The sequence below is a fragment of the Haliotis rufescens genome, unplaced genomic scaffold (genome assembly GCF_023055435.1).
Source record: "Haliotis rufescens isolate VD_foot unplaced genomic scaffold, xgHalRufe1.0.p SCAF_9, whole genome shotgun sequence".
Lineage (NCBI taxonomy): Eukaryota > Metazoa > Mollusca > Gastropoda > Lepetellida > Haliotidae > Haliotis > Haliotis rufescens.
The window spans coordinates 47,141,591-47,159,608 of NW_025964383.1; the positions used below are offsets into that span (position 1 = coordinate 47,141,591).

At 44.5% G+C, this 18,018-nt stretch overlaps 1 protein-coding gene across 1 annotated transcript; it reads left to right on the top strand.

Annotated features, from left to right (window-relative positions):
• The first annotated feature begins 4,275 nt into the window (after positions 1-4,275).
• On the top strand, positions 4,276-16,346 carry LOC124122976. Its single transcript, XM_048390452.1, has 12 exons — positions 4,276-4,446; positions 8,422-8,608; positions 9,335-9,461; positions 10,035-10,174; positions 10,630-10,744; positions 11,303-11,640; positions 11,986-12,100; positions 13,196-13,318; positions 14,051-14,260; positions 15,274-15,373; positions 15,588-15,764; positions 16,288-16,346. Exons 1-12 carry the CDS (start codon positions 4,356-4,358, stop codon positions 16,344-16,346), a joined length of 1,782 nt encoding a protein of 593 aa, XP_048246409.1. The 5' UTR covers positions 4,276-4,355.
• Positions 16,347-18,018: the final 1,672 nt, after the last annotated feature.

Below are 18,018 nucleotides of genomic sequence, written 5' to 3' on the forward strand. Positions count from 1 at the left end.
TCCCCTGATGTTCACGTAATGAACAAGAGCTGATGGATATTGGAGACATCTTTCCCCTGAAAATCAATACATTCGCTTATTTCTGGACAAATGTACAACATGTCTGTCATGCTAGGGGTCATGATGATGTGGTTGAAGAGTCATTTCTTACCCTAAGCTTCATTGAACCAATATATATTTTTACACAAAATTACCCAGCCACTAACTATGTTTTACAAACAAGGATGAGTGATGGTTAAATAGACAGAATCAAATTTAACAACAGTTATTTCAATTTCCAATTGGAGGGCACGGGTGACCAAGTCGTCTAAGGCGCCGCGATTCGCTGTACAGAGTTGTGTCCCTTGGGGACTCCGGAAACCTATGATTGTGGATTCGAATCCCGGTTCGCCCCAATTATGTTTCTAGGTTTGTCAGCACCAGACCCGTGTACGTGGGTTTCACCGAAGTGGTAAACGTCTGAGACCTGCATCACTTCGGGCTTTCCTCCCACATTAAGCTGACACACCGTGATATAACTGGAATACTGTTAAAAGCGGCGTTAAACACAACTCACTCACTCAGTTTCCAATTACTTAAAAACAAAAACTTGGCATACCTTTCCCCCCTTTATTTATGAATGGGTCACTCAAAATCAGTAATGGCACGAAGTATTTGCGAAAAGGGTGAGCATGTCCTGCCTCAACTGTAGCAACCACCATTCACACCATTTGCATGAAAAGAATGTGTTTATTGCCTGACAGCACACAGCAATCCCTCCTGCCATGCGACAGCAGACAGTGAACAAACCAGGCAATCAAGGGGTGAACAAGAATCCCAGTCACACAATAACACTCATTTTCATTTTTTCCGTTTTCCGTTATTAACAAACCTGTAAAACAACCTATTCTGGAGTATTTTGTCCCTCAAGGAATTTGGCAAGTCTGTCCTCAAACTCCACCATGGTTCAACATAATTATAGTAAACTGGTGCATAGGTCTTTCGGTAAAAGGTTCAATATTCATAAACAATATCTTTCTGCATTTTTCTGCAGTATTCATTTAATATTTGCAAGATTTATTTTACAGTAATGGGTAGTATGGATATACTGCTACTTTTATCGGGGCTCATTTCTTCTTGACAATGTGGACACAGAAAAAAAAGTTCCTGCGATCAGACTACGATCACTACAGCTGATGATATATATACCTTGCATATCCTGAACTGCCACAGCTTGCACTGATGTATGGGACAAGTCAAGAGTTTGACAACTGTGTCACATGTCATGTCTTTTTCATTCAGCATAAGCACATACACAAGTAGTAACGCCAGTCAAATGTAGTGTACTATAATTAACTTGAACATAGGTTGACTTGGTGGGTAGAGCGTAACGCCGGTTTTGTGAGTAGTGTGTAACACCGGTTTGGTGAGTAGAGTGTAACACCGGTTTGGTGAGTAGAGTGTAACACCAGTTTGGTGAGTAGAGTGTAACGCCCGTTTTGTGAGTAGTGTGTAACACCGGTTTGGTGAGTAGAGTGTTACACCGGTTTGGTAAGCAGAACATAACGCCGGTTTGGTGAGTAGAGTTAACACCAGTTTGGTGAGTAGAGTGTAACGCCCGTTTTGTGAGTAGAGTGTAACACCGGTTTGGTGAGTAGAGTGTAACGCCCGTTTTGTGAGTAGTGTGTAACACCGGTTTGGTGAGTAGAGTGTTACACCGGTTTGGTAAGCAGAACATAACGCCGGTTTGGTGAGTAGAGTTAACACCAGTTTGGTGAGTAGAGTGTAACGCCCGTTTTGTGAGTAGAGTGTAACACCGGTTTGGTGAGTAGAGAGTAACACCGGTTTGGTGAGTAGAGTGTAACACCGGTTTGGTGAGCAGAACATAACACCAGTTTGGTGAGTAGAGTTAACACCAGTTTGGTGAGTAGAGTGTAACGCCCGTTTTGTGAGTAGTGTGTAACACCGGTTTGGTGAGTAGAGAGTAACACCGGTTTGGTGAGTAGTGTGTAACACCGGTTTGGTGAGTAGAGAGTAACACCGGTTTGGTGAGTAGAGTGTTACACCGGTTTGGTGAGCAGAACATAACGCCGGTTTGGTGAGTAGAGTTAACACCAGTTTGGTGAGTAGAGTGTAACACCGGTTTGGTGAGTAGAGTGTTACACCGGTTTGGTGAGCAGAGGGGAACTCCGGTTTGGTGAGTAGAGCGTAACACCGGTTTGGTGAGTAGAGTGTAACACCGGTTTGGTGAGTAAAGCGTAACGCCCGTTTGGTGAGAAGAGCGTAACGCCTGTTTGGTGAGTAGAGTGTAACGCCGGTTCGGTGAGTAGAGTGTAACACCGGTTAGGTAAGTAGAGTGTAACGCCGGTTTGGTGAGTAGAGAGTAATGCCGGTTTGATGAGTAGAGAGTAAAGCCGGTTTGGTGAGTAGAGCGTAACGCCGGTTTGATGAGTAGAGAGTAACGCCGGTTTGGTGAGTAAAGCGTAACGCCGGTTTGGGGAGTAGAGAGTATCGCCGGTTTGGTGAGTAGAGAGTAATGCCGGTTTGGTGAGTAGAGCGTAACGCGGGTTTGGTGAGTAGAGTGTAACGCCGGTTTGGTGAGTAGAGTGTAACGCCGGTTTGGTGAGTAGAGTGTAACACCGGTTTGGTGAGTAGAGTGTAACGCGGGTTTGGTGAGTAGAGAGTAACGCCGGTTTGGTGAGTAGAGAGTAACGCCGGTTTGGTAAGTAGAGACTAACGCCGGTTTGGTGAGTAGAGCGTAACACCGGTTTGGTGAGTAGAGAGTAACGCCGGTTTGGTGAGTAGAGTGTAACGCCGGTTTGGTGAGTAGAGCGTAACGCCAGTTTGATGAGTAGAGAGTAACTCCGGTTTGGTGAGTAGAGCGTAACGCCAGTTTGGTGAGTAGAGAGTAATGCCGGTTTGGTGAGTAGAGAGTAATGCCGGTTTGGTGAGTAGAGAGTAATGCCAGTTTGGTGAGTAGAGTGTAACGCCGGTTTGGTGAGTAGAGAGTAATGCTGGTTTGGTGAGTAGAGAGTAATGCCTGTTTGTTGAGTAGAGTGTAATGCTGGTTTGGTGAGTAGAGTGTAACACCGGTTTGGTGAGTAGAGTGTAAGACCGGTTCGGTGAGTAGAGCGGAACGCCGGTTTGGTGAGTAGAGCGTAATGCCCATTTGGTGATTGGAGTGTAACACCGGTTTGGTGAGTAGAGTGTAACGCCGGTTTGGTGAGTAGAGAGTAACACCGGTTTGGTGAGTAGAGTGTAACACCGGTTCGGTGAGTAGAGTGTAACGCCGGTTTGGTGAGTAGAGCGTAACACCAGTTCGGTGAGTAGAGCGTAACGCCGGTTTGGTGAGTAGAGCGTAACGCCGGTTTGGTGAGTGGAGAGTAACGCCGGTTTGGTGAGTAGAGAGTAATGCCGGTTTGGTGAGTAGAGTGTAACGCCGGTTTGGTGAGTAGAGTGTAACGCCGGTTTGGTGAGTAGAGTGTAACGCCGGTTTGGTGAGTAGAGTGTAACACCGGTTCGGTGAGTAGAGCGGAACGCCGGTTTGGTGAGTAGAGCGTAACGCCGGTTTGGTGAGTAGAGCGTAATGCCCATTTGGTGATTGGAGTGTAACACCGGTTTGGTGAGTAGAGTGTAACGCCGGTTCGGTGAGTAGAGTGGAACGCCGGTTTGGTGAGTAGAGCGTAACGCCGGTTTGGTGAGTAGAGCGTAATGCCCATTTGGTGATTGGAGTGTAACACCGGTTTGGTGAGTAGAGTGTAACGCCGGTTTGGTGAGTAGAGAGTAACACCGGTTTGGTGAGTAGAGTGTAACACCGGTTCGGTGAGTAGAGTGTAACGCCGGTTTGGTGAGTAGAGCGTAACACCAGTTCGGTGAGTAGAGCGTAACGCCGGTTTGGTGAGTAGAGCGTAACGCCGGTTTGGTGAGTGGAGAGTAACGCCGGTTTGGTGAGTAGAGAGTAATGCCGGTTTGGTGAGTAGAGTGTAACGCCGGTTTGGTGAGTAGAGCGTAACGCCGGTTTGGTGAGTAGAGTGTAATGCCGGTTTGATGAGAAGAGAGTAATGCCGGTTTGATGAGTAGAGCGTAACACCGGTTTGGTGAGTAGAGGGTAACGCCGGTTTGGTGAGTAGAGTGTAACGCCGGTTTGAAGATTATTTCAAGCAGTATCAGTTTCATGAGAGAAAAAGAACACATTTAACACTGTGGTGAAACCTACGAGCACATCTGTTAAGCTGATTACCCATAGGTGTCAAGCACGCCTGACTGCTCCCCTGGCGGAATAAATTATTGTTCCACGCCACCTATATTCAATTATCCATGCATTACTCTAACCTGCCTGCTGTTACCTTGACACTCCTAGATCTGAGGATCACTGCATGGATGCCATCATGCTGTCTGGTCGTGTCTGTAGAGTGACTTTGGGAGGTGTGATGGTTCATATAACACTCGGCACAGTCTACACATTTGGTATGTCCTTTTCCACGTTTATGTCTCTTTGCCATGGCTATGTGCGCAATATGAGCCTTAGAAGATACAGACATGTTCAGTGTCGTCAGTTGCATTGCACATAAAAAGTAAGCAATGTAATTAAAATAAGAACCTCTTGTCGTGATCACTTCCTAAAGAAGGATGCATTTTACAGCTGCAAAGACTTATTGTTAGTATTGAACAGTATTTGCCTTGCATATATGGCCACACTGACAGTAGAACATATACAGTACTTAGATGGTTGGCCACACTGACAGTGAAACATATACAGTACTTAGATGGTTGGCCACACTGACAGTGAAACATATACAGTACTTAGATGGTTGGCCACACTGACAGTGAAACATATACAGTACTTGGATGGTTGGCCACACTGACAGTGAAACATATACAGTACTTAGATGGTTGGCCACACTGACAGTGAAACATATACAGTACTTAGATGGTTGGCCACACTGACAGTAGAACATATACAGTACTTAGATGGTTGGCCACACTGACAGTGAAACATATACAGTACTTAGATGGTTGGCCACACTGACAGTGAAACATATACAGTACTTAGATGGTTGGCCACACTGACAGTGAAACATATACAGTACTTGGATGGTTGGCCACACTGACAGTGAAACATATACAGTACTTAGATGGTTGGCCACACTGACAGTGAAACATATACAGTACTTAGATGGTTGGCCACACTGACAGTGAAACATATACAGTACTTGGATGGTTGGCCACACTAACTGTGAGGAATAAACCACACAGAGCTATAGCCATTCATATCTTCCTTTTGATGTCGATAGTAACCATCAAACCATCTCAATAACATTCCACAGATACCATAATGTTGTAGTTTATAAAGTATTCCTTTGTACCAAACTTTATCAAAAGCTTTACTTATGTCACATACAGCTCTGACTTCCTTACCTTCATTTTAAGCCCTTGCAATAAAGTCATATACATGTAAATACGTCAAGTAATTTGAGGTGGCCTCACCCTGGTAAATTGAGGTTGTAGGTTAGTGAGCACAGTATTATTCCTTAAGTAGTTATACACGTCTTTGAATACTAATTTTTCTGCATTCCTTTGCTGAAAAAATGTCTGTAAAAAAGTCTGTAATTTGTGCATTCATTTACGCCATTTTTCTTATAAATAGGAATGATAAGACCTTCTTTCCATAGTTTTTGGAAAATTGCCTTTTAAAAGGGAAATTCAATAGTTAAGTAAGGATTGGGGCCAAACTGTAAACTGTATTTTTATGTAATTCATTTCCACTACCATCAGGGCCAGTTGCCTTCGTGGTGTCCATGGATAGTGGTATATCCCTAACTTCATCTTCAAGCAAAATTATATACCCAGCAACAAAAGTTCCTGTGACATGATATGAAATAAGAACCTGATCAAAGTAGAAACAGGCATCTAAAAGAATTCATATTTTCAGACAATGAACCAGTAAAACAAGTTCACACGTTTAAATGACATATGTCTAGCACAGAAATGGCTTTATGACAAGAGAAAGATGCAAGAACAGCATTGTCAATTCACACGTCAGTAGCGTGTGTGCACCCCTCTCGCTTGGATGCAAAGCAACGGATCAAACGTCTAACACAGTATTGTGGGATGACATCCCACATCTCCGCTCAGTTTCTGTTCTGTAGTCGGAGCACGTGGTAAACGTGGGTTTATTTCATCCCACATGTGTTCAATTGTGGAAAGGTCTGGAGAGCGAGCAGGCCATGGCATCACATTGACGTTCTGTCAAAGTGCAGGCTGAACAATCCGGGCTTACATGGGGTCGGGCGTTGTCGTGCAGAAACATCATGCCAGGTCCATGTTGATTCCAAAACGGCACAACGATTGGCTAGATTACCCCGTCACGGTAACGCTTCCCGTTCAAATTGCCATTGATCACTTGCAAACGAGTTCTCTGTCTTTCGGTGATTCCTCCCCATATCAGATGATGTGCCTTCCTTCCCAACACAGTTCTCAACTTAATGTTCATCGCGACCGCGGTATACTCGGACATCATTGATGAGGTTAAAGCGAGACTCGTCGGTGAACAGATCTTGTCTCCACTAAATTGCTGTCCAACGCAACTCGCTGTCTTCACGAACACTGCAGACGCAAGAGGCGGTGACTGTTGGTCAGTATTTGGCGTCTGGCTGGTCTCCTCGCAACAATCTCGTAACGTCTAAGATGGCGACGTACAGTCTGTGCCGATATTCGACAAAGGCCAGGGATGGCTCTCGCAGTGATTGTTGCAGGCTGGAACCGATTTCGCAAATGGGTGGTTCGAATACAACGATCTTGACGGACGCTCGTAACTAGGGGTTTTCCGCTCCTTTGTCGGTCTCTGACTGTGTTTGTTGAACTGCCGGAGCTTCTATAACGTCCAAACGGCGTTTCTGTGCACGTTCAATCGCCTAGCAACTTCAAGCTGCGATGTTTCTGACTGGAGCATTCCAATAGCTCCCAAGCGGTCATTTTCAGATAGGCTAGGCATCTCAAAACTTCAAATAATGATTGGAATTTGATGTTTTTCCGTGTTGCAGGTTCTAAGACAAGCAGAAACAATGCATACCGAATCCCTACAACACGTGTGCTTATATAGCATGGTTTACATGATCAATTGCATGATTGCTGCATTAAGGACAACCTTTGCCATCAGAACATGCTTTTCAGCTGAGTTTGCGTTTGTGCTACATGTTTCGTAGCCGATTTGAATTCTAAGGTTGGAAGGTGCATGTCAGGATAATATATGCCGGATTGGTCCACAAAGATGTATTGAGAATATTGGCAATATCCATGTAAATATCATTCAACCTATTCCGAAATGCAGTTGGGGAAAAATTGTGTCTAGCTGCTTCAAGTTTAAGATATTCTTTTCCTAATAAGGAGCGTAATATATTATTGATCCACTGCGGATCCTTTGATCGTATGGTAGCAACTTTATTAGGAATATGTTTATCACAAACTTCCCGATGAGATTAATATATCACTATCAATATTAAACAAGTCCGTGTTTAAACCATGTGCAAAGGAATAATAATAATACACTTTACGTTTCAAGGAATGATATTTAAGGATTATTTCTTTTATGGTTACACATATCGGACAGCTGTCACTTCAAACTGGATCGTACTAGAATGTTGGGTGATCCTAGTAGGTTCTCTAATAATTTGTGTATTTCCATGCAACATTTGCAAATATATTCTTTTTTTATCAATTAGTTCCCATTACGCTTCACTCTTATCTGCATGATAAACAGTACCAATTAAATAACATTTAACATGTACCATATCGCTTCTAGGCCAACGAAAAGAAGCCCATATTTTTGGGACACACTGTATCTCTAATGTAAATAGCTACCCCCCTTAGGAGTCATTGAGTGGGGACATGCTTTGAACAATACTTCATGTGTCAACACAAAGCTGCAGACATTTACCACTTAAGTGAAAGCCATGAGCACTTCCATGGGGCTGGCGGACCAGCGACAAGATAAAAATACCAACGAACCCTGTGCCCCGTCGTGCAACTAGTTTGAGTTTGACTTGCCCTAGCATGTGTTTGTGAGGGGTGCCATCGGTAAAGCAAGATGCGCTTACCTATATGTGGGCACCTGGTATCGTCAGTATTTTATTGATGAATGAGTTGGGAATAACGCTAATTTTTAACAGTATTCCAGTTATACTACGTCAGAAAGTCGGAAGTGATGCAGGTCTCAGACGATTAACACTTCGATGAAACACACGAGCACGGGAATGGTGCTGACAAAGCTGAAAAAAATTTATTTCTGGCGTGTCTAGGACGCAACGCTGCAGACCGAATTTTGTCGCTTTTGTTTACATATAAAGGGCAGCTGTGAGAATGTGTATTTCAAATGTCCACCAAAACCGTGTTACTGTCCATATCACATACTTTTGAACGTGAAGTTGTCTCGTATCCATGCAGGTAACTTGTCGCCATATCTGACGTCATATCTACGTCACAGCACACGTGACAACATCACCTACAGTGACAGCGTGTGGATCTACGCCTGCAACCTGATAGGTCACGGCCTGTCTATGTTCCTAGGGGGCGTCATCTACCGACAGCTGGGACTACGACCTACAGTCTTGCTGGGTTCTTGGCTGATGAGGTGAGCACACCAAGAGCGAATCGTGAGCATACTTATAGACTGTCACTGTTGGTGGAACCTTAGCGAGTAGATATATTCCACAAATTGAAAAAGCAAACGTACTAACTGTGCCACTGTATACGAATTTACATAAAATGTCAAAGTTACGTAGGCTTAGAACATCAAGAACACTGAACAGTGGTGAATTGAGGTGAAATGGGGCTTAAGGTCGCGTCCAATATTATTTCACTTACATTGCGACTTGCATGCACGTATGTGCGTGTCTGCTTGAACCTTCCGGGCTAAGGTCGATGTTATAGTGCTAGCCCACTGAGATACTGAGTGTGATATATGTGGTCGGTATTTGGTTGTACTATGCCAAGGACAACGGTGGTAATCGGTGACTGGAATAAAAGGGTTCATCTTCGCACACTGTATTATCTAGTATCCTGAATACAAGAACAGTTAAGAGCAAATGAGTAAGTTTCCGTTAAAATGTATTTATTTGCATCACAGGAAGGCAACCTACCCGATGAATTGTTATCAACCAATAATAAAACTGTGGGCCGTAATAATGATTTCATTATTGACATAAGCTATAAACCAAACAACCACTGTGGTGTGGTGTCTGTTGGTCATGAGCATTGGGACTACACTGTATTGCCACCGTTATCGCCTCAAAAGCCCCTGTTTTTATAAATATGCTCTTCATGTCAGATGCTGTTGAACATGTTGGTTTGATTTCAGTGCAGGTGTCATGTTGACGTTCTTCACGGTGCAACATTCATTCCTCGGCGTCATCATGACGTACGGCATCGTGAACGGTTTTGGTGTAGGTGTCGCCTACTCATTGCCTATGGCCTGCGCGATGAAGGTACGCTACATGTGACCACCCGTATGCATGTACACGTTATATATCAGGTAGGCTGAGCACTGAGGTGGCCACTTGGGGTTCCTGGTTAGCACATGGTACAATCCCTAGCAGTCCATGCTTGTCGTCCGAGACGACGTGATGGATCGTGTGGTCAGGATTGGTGATTTGGTTGATTGTGTGTCACTGCACCTTATTGGCATGCATCATTGCTAATAATCACTGGTTTGTCTGCTCCAGACTCGATTATTTCCAGGCCGACGTTAAATTCTGGAATACCGCTGAGTGCGACGTTAAACAAACAAGCAAAGAACCATGAGTGCGTATGACCTCTTGCTTTTGGCTCAGTACAGCATTAACTTAAATTTGCTGGTTCGAATCCCATATCCGATATGATATTGATCCTTTGGAGTAAAAGTGGACCAGAAAGTAGTCTACCCACTCACCTTAAATAATAATGCAATGAACAGTTAAAAATCCAACTGAAGTTGTTTGAAGTGCCAAGGGATGCCTTACAAACAAATTGCAAAACTATCTCCTTGTTTTAACTCACCTCACGTTGTTGTGTGCTGACAGTGGCTGCCAGAACGGAAGGGTCTGGCAGGGGGTCTAGTGGTGGCGGGGTTCGGGGGAGGAGGGTTCATCTTTAACCTGGTCCAGACAGCCTTCATCAACCCCGGCAACCTGCCCACGGATCTGACTGTCAATGACGAAAAGTGAGTAAAATATATGCAAGTCGTTCAGATGATACATTGAAGGAGTAAATGTAGCCAGCCGTTTCATTATGTCAGTGACGAGCGACATATTTTATGTGTAGAACAAGATTGAAGTTTCCTTACAAAGCCTTCTCTGAAAGGCACACCTACGTGCATTAAGATCCGATTTAACTATTATTGTAACTGATATAACCTTAAATCCAACACACTTTCTCACTTACTGTAATACTTGTCACATCGGTGTAAAACCAAACTCACTCACTTATGACTGTCCCACAAGACAGACCTGCCTGCTTCCGCAAACACAGGCCAAAATTCGTATGTGACTAAATTATTGATACTATCGCAAATACGTTATGTATATTAGAGTGTTACAGATCTTGTGTTATTTAGTTGAACTATTTCTTTCGTTGACATTTTGTCTTATGTAATAATCAACGTCTTCTGATCTTCAGATACTTCACCCAGCCGGAAGTCTTGGAGAGAGTGCCGTGGGTGTTTGTACTGACTGGGGGGCTGTACGCCGCCATACAGTTGGTGGGTGTCCTGTTGATAAGCGAGCCCCCACAGGTATAGCCAGTTTATTCACCCGTGAAAATAACTCTTCAGCAACCTATGCTTGTCGTAAGGGGCGACCAACAGGATCGAGTGGTCAGGCTCGCTGACCTGGTTGATGCATGTTATCGTATCCCACTTGCGCGCTCATGATATCAATCACTGGATTGTCTGGTCCAGACTCGATTATTGAATGATTGCCGTCACGTAGCTGGCATATTGCTGACTGCGGCGTAAAACAACAAGCAAATAAACTATGTATCAATATTTATTATGAAAGAGAACTGAAGACATCATTGTATGGAGGCCAATGGCCATGAATACATCAATATGAACTGAATTGAACTGAATTATCGATGTATTGCTATTGTACATGACCCAGTGGTAATATATCGAATTTAACTTTGGTGTCATTCATTCAGTAGAATCGTAACACGGACAATAAACTCGCCTTAAACATCATGTGATGATATCATGTCCAATAGTTGCAAGAGATCTACATTGTATGAAGGTTATAGTACTCATTATACGAACTGTAACGCACTATGCAAAGTAACAGCTTTAATGTTGCAGGTTTCAACAGAAAACACTCTTAAGTCCGTTTCCCCTGTCACTGAGGCTAGTGCCAGTCTTGTCTCTGGGGCCAATCACACGGCAACCACGCAACTGAATGATGACACCGGTCTTGTCTCTGGGGCCAGTCACACGGCAACCATGCAACTAAATGATGACACCGGTCTAGTCTCTGGGGCCAATCACATGGCAAACACGCAACTGAATGATGACACCGGTCTTGTCTCTGGGGCCAGTCACACTGCAAACACGCAACTGAAAGATGACACCGGTCTTGTCCCTGGGGCCAATAACATGGCAACCACAGAGACGAATGAAAACATCAACGATGTTGATATGTAGGTAAACTCGCACCATGGCCATCTACGTGTAATAAGTACTGATCAAACTGATGTTGGTTATCCTAGGCATAATGTATTAATTAGTGATCATTGCTAACAACATCACTTCACCAAGTCCTATACAGGGCCGACGATATCATGAACAGATCATTTTACATGGGTTTTACAAAAAAATAAAACCTCACGGTTCGTCTAGATATTCTTCTTGTCTTCATTACGCCCACCAACACCAAAAGGTCGGTCCCTTAATAGTTTCCGTTATGTGATATACCTTCTGAACACTCATCGCAATATACTGACGAGTGTATGATTAGCTTTCAGGCTCCGCCGTTACTGTTGTAGGTCATCCGTCGACGTGACCCCTGTCCAAGTGCTGCAGACCCGACATTTCTACATCATCTGGATGTGTTTCCTGCTTAACGGCCAAGGAGTGGTGTTTATCTTAACACTATACAAGGTTAAACTGCCCCACAACAATTCTTCATATTAATATCCCTTTCGTGTTTTAGTGGGATATATAACTGTGGTATACAAGGAATAATGTTGCGGTCAACCGATGATCATGACTGCGTGCATTACTCACACAACAGGTCAACTGTATCTCCGCATCACATATCCATTCACAGTCACTCAGCATTTATAAAAAAAGGGGACCGCATCCGTGGTCTAATGGTAGAGCGTCCGCCCGGAGAGCGGAAGGTCCGGGGTTCGATCCCCTGCTGCGTCATACCAAAAGACGTTAAAAGATGGTACATGTTGTTACCCTGTCTGGGGCTCGGCATTAAGGGCTAAAAGAAGAACTGGTCGGCTCGGAGTCAGTATACTGTGTCTGAGTGGGGTACTCATGTTAAACTGTGGCATGGTATCTCAGAGTGCTAGCACTATAAATCGGCATCAGTCCGGACTAGTACAAGCAGCCACACACACACATACACGTGCAATAATCTTGGACGCGACGTTAAACCCCATTTCACCTCACCTCACCTATAAAGGTTGTTTTTTGGTTGTTGTTTATCACCGAGGTTAACAATATTCCAGTTACATAACAGCGACCTGTTAACCAATCAAGTGTAAACAAGAGAACCCAGTGATTAATATGGACAACGATCCGCGCAGTCAACCAATTTACGTTTTTTGCTTCGTCACCGCACCCGACCTCCAACATAGCCTTTTTCGACTAACATAGCTGCATTTTCTCTTTGGGGAACATATGAATATAAACATTATGAAACATGCACGTTGTGAAGGTCATAGTGTGTCCTCTTTTAATAAAATAGACCAACTTAGTATTTTCTTTAAACCTCAAACAAGTAATAAAATATCTCCATGTGGCTATCGTTTGGTATTCGGTTTCATGATCTGGGTAGAGAATACGTCTTCAGCAATCCATGCTTTGCGGTAAAAGGCGACTACGCTTGTTGTAGGAGGCGACTAATGGGATCGGGTGGTCAGGCTGCTGACTTGGTTGATGAACAGTTCTCAGACGCCAGTGTATGTCCGCCACGTCCAGGTGTGTTGAACATAGTGTCACGTGACTTCTCTGTTCTTGCAGGACTACGGCCAGACGTTCATCCAAGACGACATCTTCCTGGCAGTCACCGGAGCCTTTGCTGCCCTTCTCAACTGTTTAGGGAGACTGTTTTGGGGTTTTATTGGAGATCGGTTTTCTTACAATGTGAGTGAAATTTGTATTTCAAAACGTGTAACAAAAGTGAACATATCGCGCGTGGGTTGTGTTAAAAAGTGTTGCTGTTTCCACATCACGGACTCTGATGGCAGAATGCGTGGGTTTGTCAAACAGCCACATTATGCATAACGCGAACCTTCCTTGTGAAAAATGGTATGATGATGTTCGCTGATTGTCACAATGTCCTTTACAGTCCATAACCGAAGTGTTTGACGTACAAATTGTGTCTGTGATACATGCCTATCACCTGTTTTCTAACCATGACGTACAATAAGTATCACCTGCATTCTAAACATGACGTACAGTGTTTCATCCGTGTTCTTAACATGACGTATACACTGTGTATCGCCTATATTGTAACCATGACGTACAATGTGTATCACCCTCATTCTAAACCTGACGTACATTGTTTCATCCATGTTCAACAAATGACGTACACTGTGAATCACCTGTATTCTAAACATGACGTACAGTGTGTATTATTTTATTCTAAACATGACGCAGACTGTTTCACCTGTATTCTAAACATTTTGTTCAATATGCACCACCTGTGTTCTAAACATGACGTACACTGTTTTACCTGTATTCTAAGCATGACGTACATTGTGATTCACCTGTATTCAAAACATGACGTAGAAGGTGTGTCACCTGTGTTCTAAACATGATGTTCACTGTGTATCACCCGTATTCGAGACATGACGTATCTCTGTGTCACTGCAGACCGCCACTGCCTGTCTGTGCAGCCTCACCACCGGCATCCTCATCACGTTCCACGCCACCAGCCTGGGAGGGAAGCCCCTCTACTTCATCTACGTGTGTCTGATGTTCGGCACACTGGCCGGCAACTTCGCCCTGTTCTCCCTCGCGGTTACCACGGCATTTGGCCAGACACACTACCCCATCAACTACGGCTTTGTGTTTACATCGCAGGTAGGTACCCAAAGAGAATCTAAAAAAAATAAAATTTGCAACTTCTCAGTCGACGGAAAAATTCAGAGAATTGAACGCTGTGAAACCCCTACTGAACGAAAGGCAATAGTTACACTGCACATGGGTATATGAAAAGGTACGTAAAGAATAGAACCTAGGAAACTACTATATATATATACACTCCTATAAAGCTTTAATAGAGGGGAGTGTCTTTAGAATTGGTCCCTTTAGATGTAGCTGGGCAACGCAGATAAACGCGATGACCGAACGATCGCATCCAAGAGCGGGAGAGATGTGACAATCCGCATTGGGAGAAAAGGTACAGGTAATTGACGTGAGGATTGTAAGAATATGCGGGAAATACACACCCCTGCATAAAATGGACTTGTCCGAAATCTCCGAAGTCGGATTCTATTGAGGGAGTCATTATTAAAATACGGATAAATATTTTTTAAGCTTGTACATTTTATGTTTATTTTTAAAGAGGCTGTACATAATGCTGATATCTCATAAGAAATAAACGAGTCATGGTCGTTTACTCCTTAAATATACATGTTCAATCTTTATGTTGCAGATGTAAACAATGACACTATGACACTACATACATATTATAACAATAGCATGCCTGTCGTAGGGGTTACAGAATGTTAGCAATGGGAGGGTGAGAAATATATGATTTCTGATACGGGTTTCGTAAAATGTGTAAGATACTCACACGATTGTAATGGCACCTTGTTCTTATCAGCTGTATCATGGTTGTGGTGACGTGGTGTCTTTTGTACAGAAATAGTTGTCGGCAAGTTACAGGGTCAACATTGATCCCTTGTGACTAAACTAAACATTACGTCAACAATGACGCGAGTATTACGTCAACAATGACTATGCTTTCCATCAACATTTACATTAAATCAATACTACACGTGGTATGTTCTGTATGTGACCCCAGAATACAGTTTACACTGTCTGATGACACACTGCAAGGCATGCCTAGATTCAATGACATCTCTCTGCAGGCTATTTCGGCACCACTGGGCGCCATCTTGGCGTCTCATCTGAAGACGCTGATTGGCTGGTTTGGGATGTTCAGCATGATGGCAGCGTGCTCCTTCATCAGTAAGTACGGTATTTACCTGTATGCCATTGGAAGGGGCCGACCACGGTATAGTTGGGGGGTGAGTGGTTCGGGCCTGGACTTTTTCAACATATCAAGTTATCCCCGAAAATGCTTGAACAATTATGCATATACTGGTTGAAAAAAAATGACATTGTTGCAAGGTTTGTTTTCAGAGCGAAAATAATATTTAAAAAAACATGTCTCCTTTTGCAGCTATACCTGAACAATATCTCTTCTGCCCACCCACCCCCAGAATATATAATGGTCGGTCCCCAAGTACGAAGCACCACTCGGTGTACTGCTTGGTAAGGGATGAAGCGGACTCTCCGCCTAGCGCTCCCCGGACAGTTGACGGTCGTGGCCACGACATCCTGTTACTGGTGGTCCTGTGTCAGGAAAACCGCCTCCGTGGTCTAGTGGTAGAGCGTCCGCCCGGAGAGCGGAAGGTCCGGGGTTTGATCCCCGGCCGCGTCATACCAAAAGACGCTAAAAGATGGTACTTGTTGTTACCCTGTCTGGCGCTCGGCATTAAGGGGTTAAAGCAAGGACTGGTCGGCTCGGAGTCAGTATACTGTGTCTGAGTGGGGTATTCATGTTAAACTGCGGCATGGTATCTCAGTGGGCTAGCACTATAAAATCGGCATCAGTCCGTTCTAGTACAAGCAGACACACACACAAATGCATGCACGTCGCTATATAAGTGCAATAATCTTGGACGCGACGTTAAACCCAATTTCACCTCACCTGTGTCAGGAAGGAATGAACTGAGCACCAATGTGTCCATGATATCACATCGTGTCAGTTTAAGTAAGGGTGGCAAATGCAATGAGACAGTTCGAATACGTTTCAACTTTGCACGTGGTCGGGCCAACTGATGATCGTATACGAGATGAATCTCGGATTCCACCGATAGATCCTGACAAACACCACTGTCCCACCAGGGCCGAGAAGGAATGGACACGTTGCGGTTAAATCATAAAACGTTAGCTCGCCACATCAAAAACTCAGCAAACACATGGATACAAATACACTGTCATTGTAGTGCTGCAGCACCCTTTTCCGAAATGTGTTTGCGATTCATATGAAACTCATAATGAAACTGCTAATAAATATAGTTTGTTCTTCTTTATGCAAAAGCGGCATCAAACCCAACTCACTCACTCACTTTGTTCATGCAGGTTTCCTTCTCACAATGATCTTCAAAGTCAAGAATACGAGGGGAGAGTGTGTGTGAAGGACCTACACCTTAACAACTGTAGCCTAGCATGGGAGAGTGTGTGTGAAGGACCTACACCTCAACAACTGTAGCCTAGCATGGGAGAGTGTGTGTGTGAAGGACCTACACCTCAAAAACTGTAGCCTAGCATGGGAGAGTGTGTGTGAAGGACCTACACCTCAACAACTGTAGCCTAGCATGGGAGAGTGTGTGTGTGAAGGACCTACACCTCAACAACTGTAGCCTAGCATGGGAGAGTGTGTGTGTGAAGGACCTACACCTCAACAACTGTAGCCTAGCATGGGAGAGTGTGTGTGTGAAGGACCTACACCACTGTAGCCAAGCATGGGAGAGTGTGTGTGTGAAGGACCTACACCTCAACAACTGTAGCCTAGCATGGGAGAGTGTGTGTGTGAAGGACCTACACCTCAACAACTGTAGCCTAGCATGGGAGAGTGTGTGTGTGAAGGACCTACACCTCAACAACTGTAGCCTAGCATGGGAGAGTGTGTGTGTGAAGGACCTACACCTCAACAACTGTAGCCTAGCATGGGAGAGTGTGTGTGTGAAGGACCTACACCACTGTAGCCTAGCATGGGAGAGTGTGTGTGTGGAGGACCTACACCTCAACAACTGTAGCCTAGCATGGGAGAGTGTGTGTGTGAAGGACCTACACCTCAACAACTGTAGCCTAGCATGGGAGAGTGTGTGTGTGAAGGACCTACACCTCAACAACTGTAGCCTAGCATGGGAGAGTGTGTGTGTGAAGGACCTACACCACTGTAGCCAAGCATGGGAGAGTGTGTGTGAAGGACCTACACCTCAACAACTGTAGCCTAGCATGGGAGAGTGTGTGTGTGAAGGACCTACACCTCAACAACTGTAGCCTAGCATGGGAGAGTGTGTGTGTGGAGGACCTACACCTCAACAACTGTAGCCTAGCATGGGAGAGTGTGTGTGTGAAGGACCTACACCTCAACAACTGTAGCCTAGCATGGGAGAGTGTGTGTGTGAAGGACCTACACCTCAACAACTGTAGCCTAGCATGGGAGAGTGTGTGTGTGAAGGACCTACACCTCAACAACTGTAGCCTAGCATGGGAGAGTGTGTGTGTGAAGGACCTACACCTCAACAACTGTAGCCTAGCATGGGAGAGTGTGTGTGTGAAGGACCTACACCACTGTAGCCTAGCATGGGAGAGTGTGTGTGTGAAGGACCTACACCTCAACAACTGTAGCCTAGCATGGGAGAGTATGTGTGTGAAGGACCTACACCACTGTAGCCTAGCATGGGAGAGTGTGTGTGTGAAGGACCTACACCTCAACAACTGTAGCCTAGCATGGGAGAGTGTGTGTGTGAAGGACCTACACCACTGTAGCCTAGCATGGGAGAGTGTGTGTGTGAAGGACCTACACCTCAACAACTGTA

Bases quoted from the DNA above. Each gene is read 5' to 3' on its own strand.
- LOC124122976 (XM_048390452.1), top strand. From the start codon at position 4,356: ATGGATGCCATCATGCTGTCTGGTCGTGTCTGTAGAGTGACTTTGGGA. The intron at 4,447-8,421 runs GTATGTCCTTTT...GTATCCATGCAG, and splicing joins CGGCACAGTCTACACATTTG to GTAACTTGTCGCCATATCTG. The intron at 11,641-11,985 runs GTAGGTAAACTC...TTACTGTTGTAG, and splicing joins AACATCAACGATGTTGATAT to GTCATCCGTCGACGTGACCC.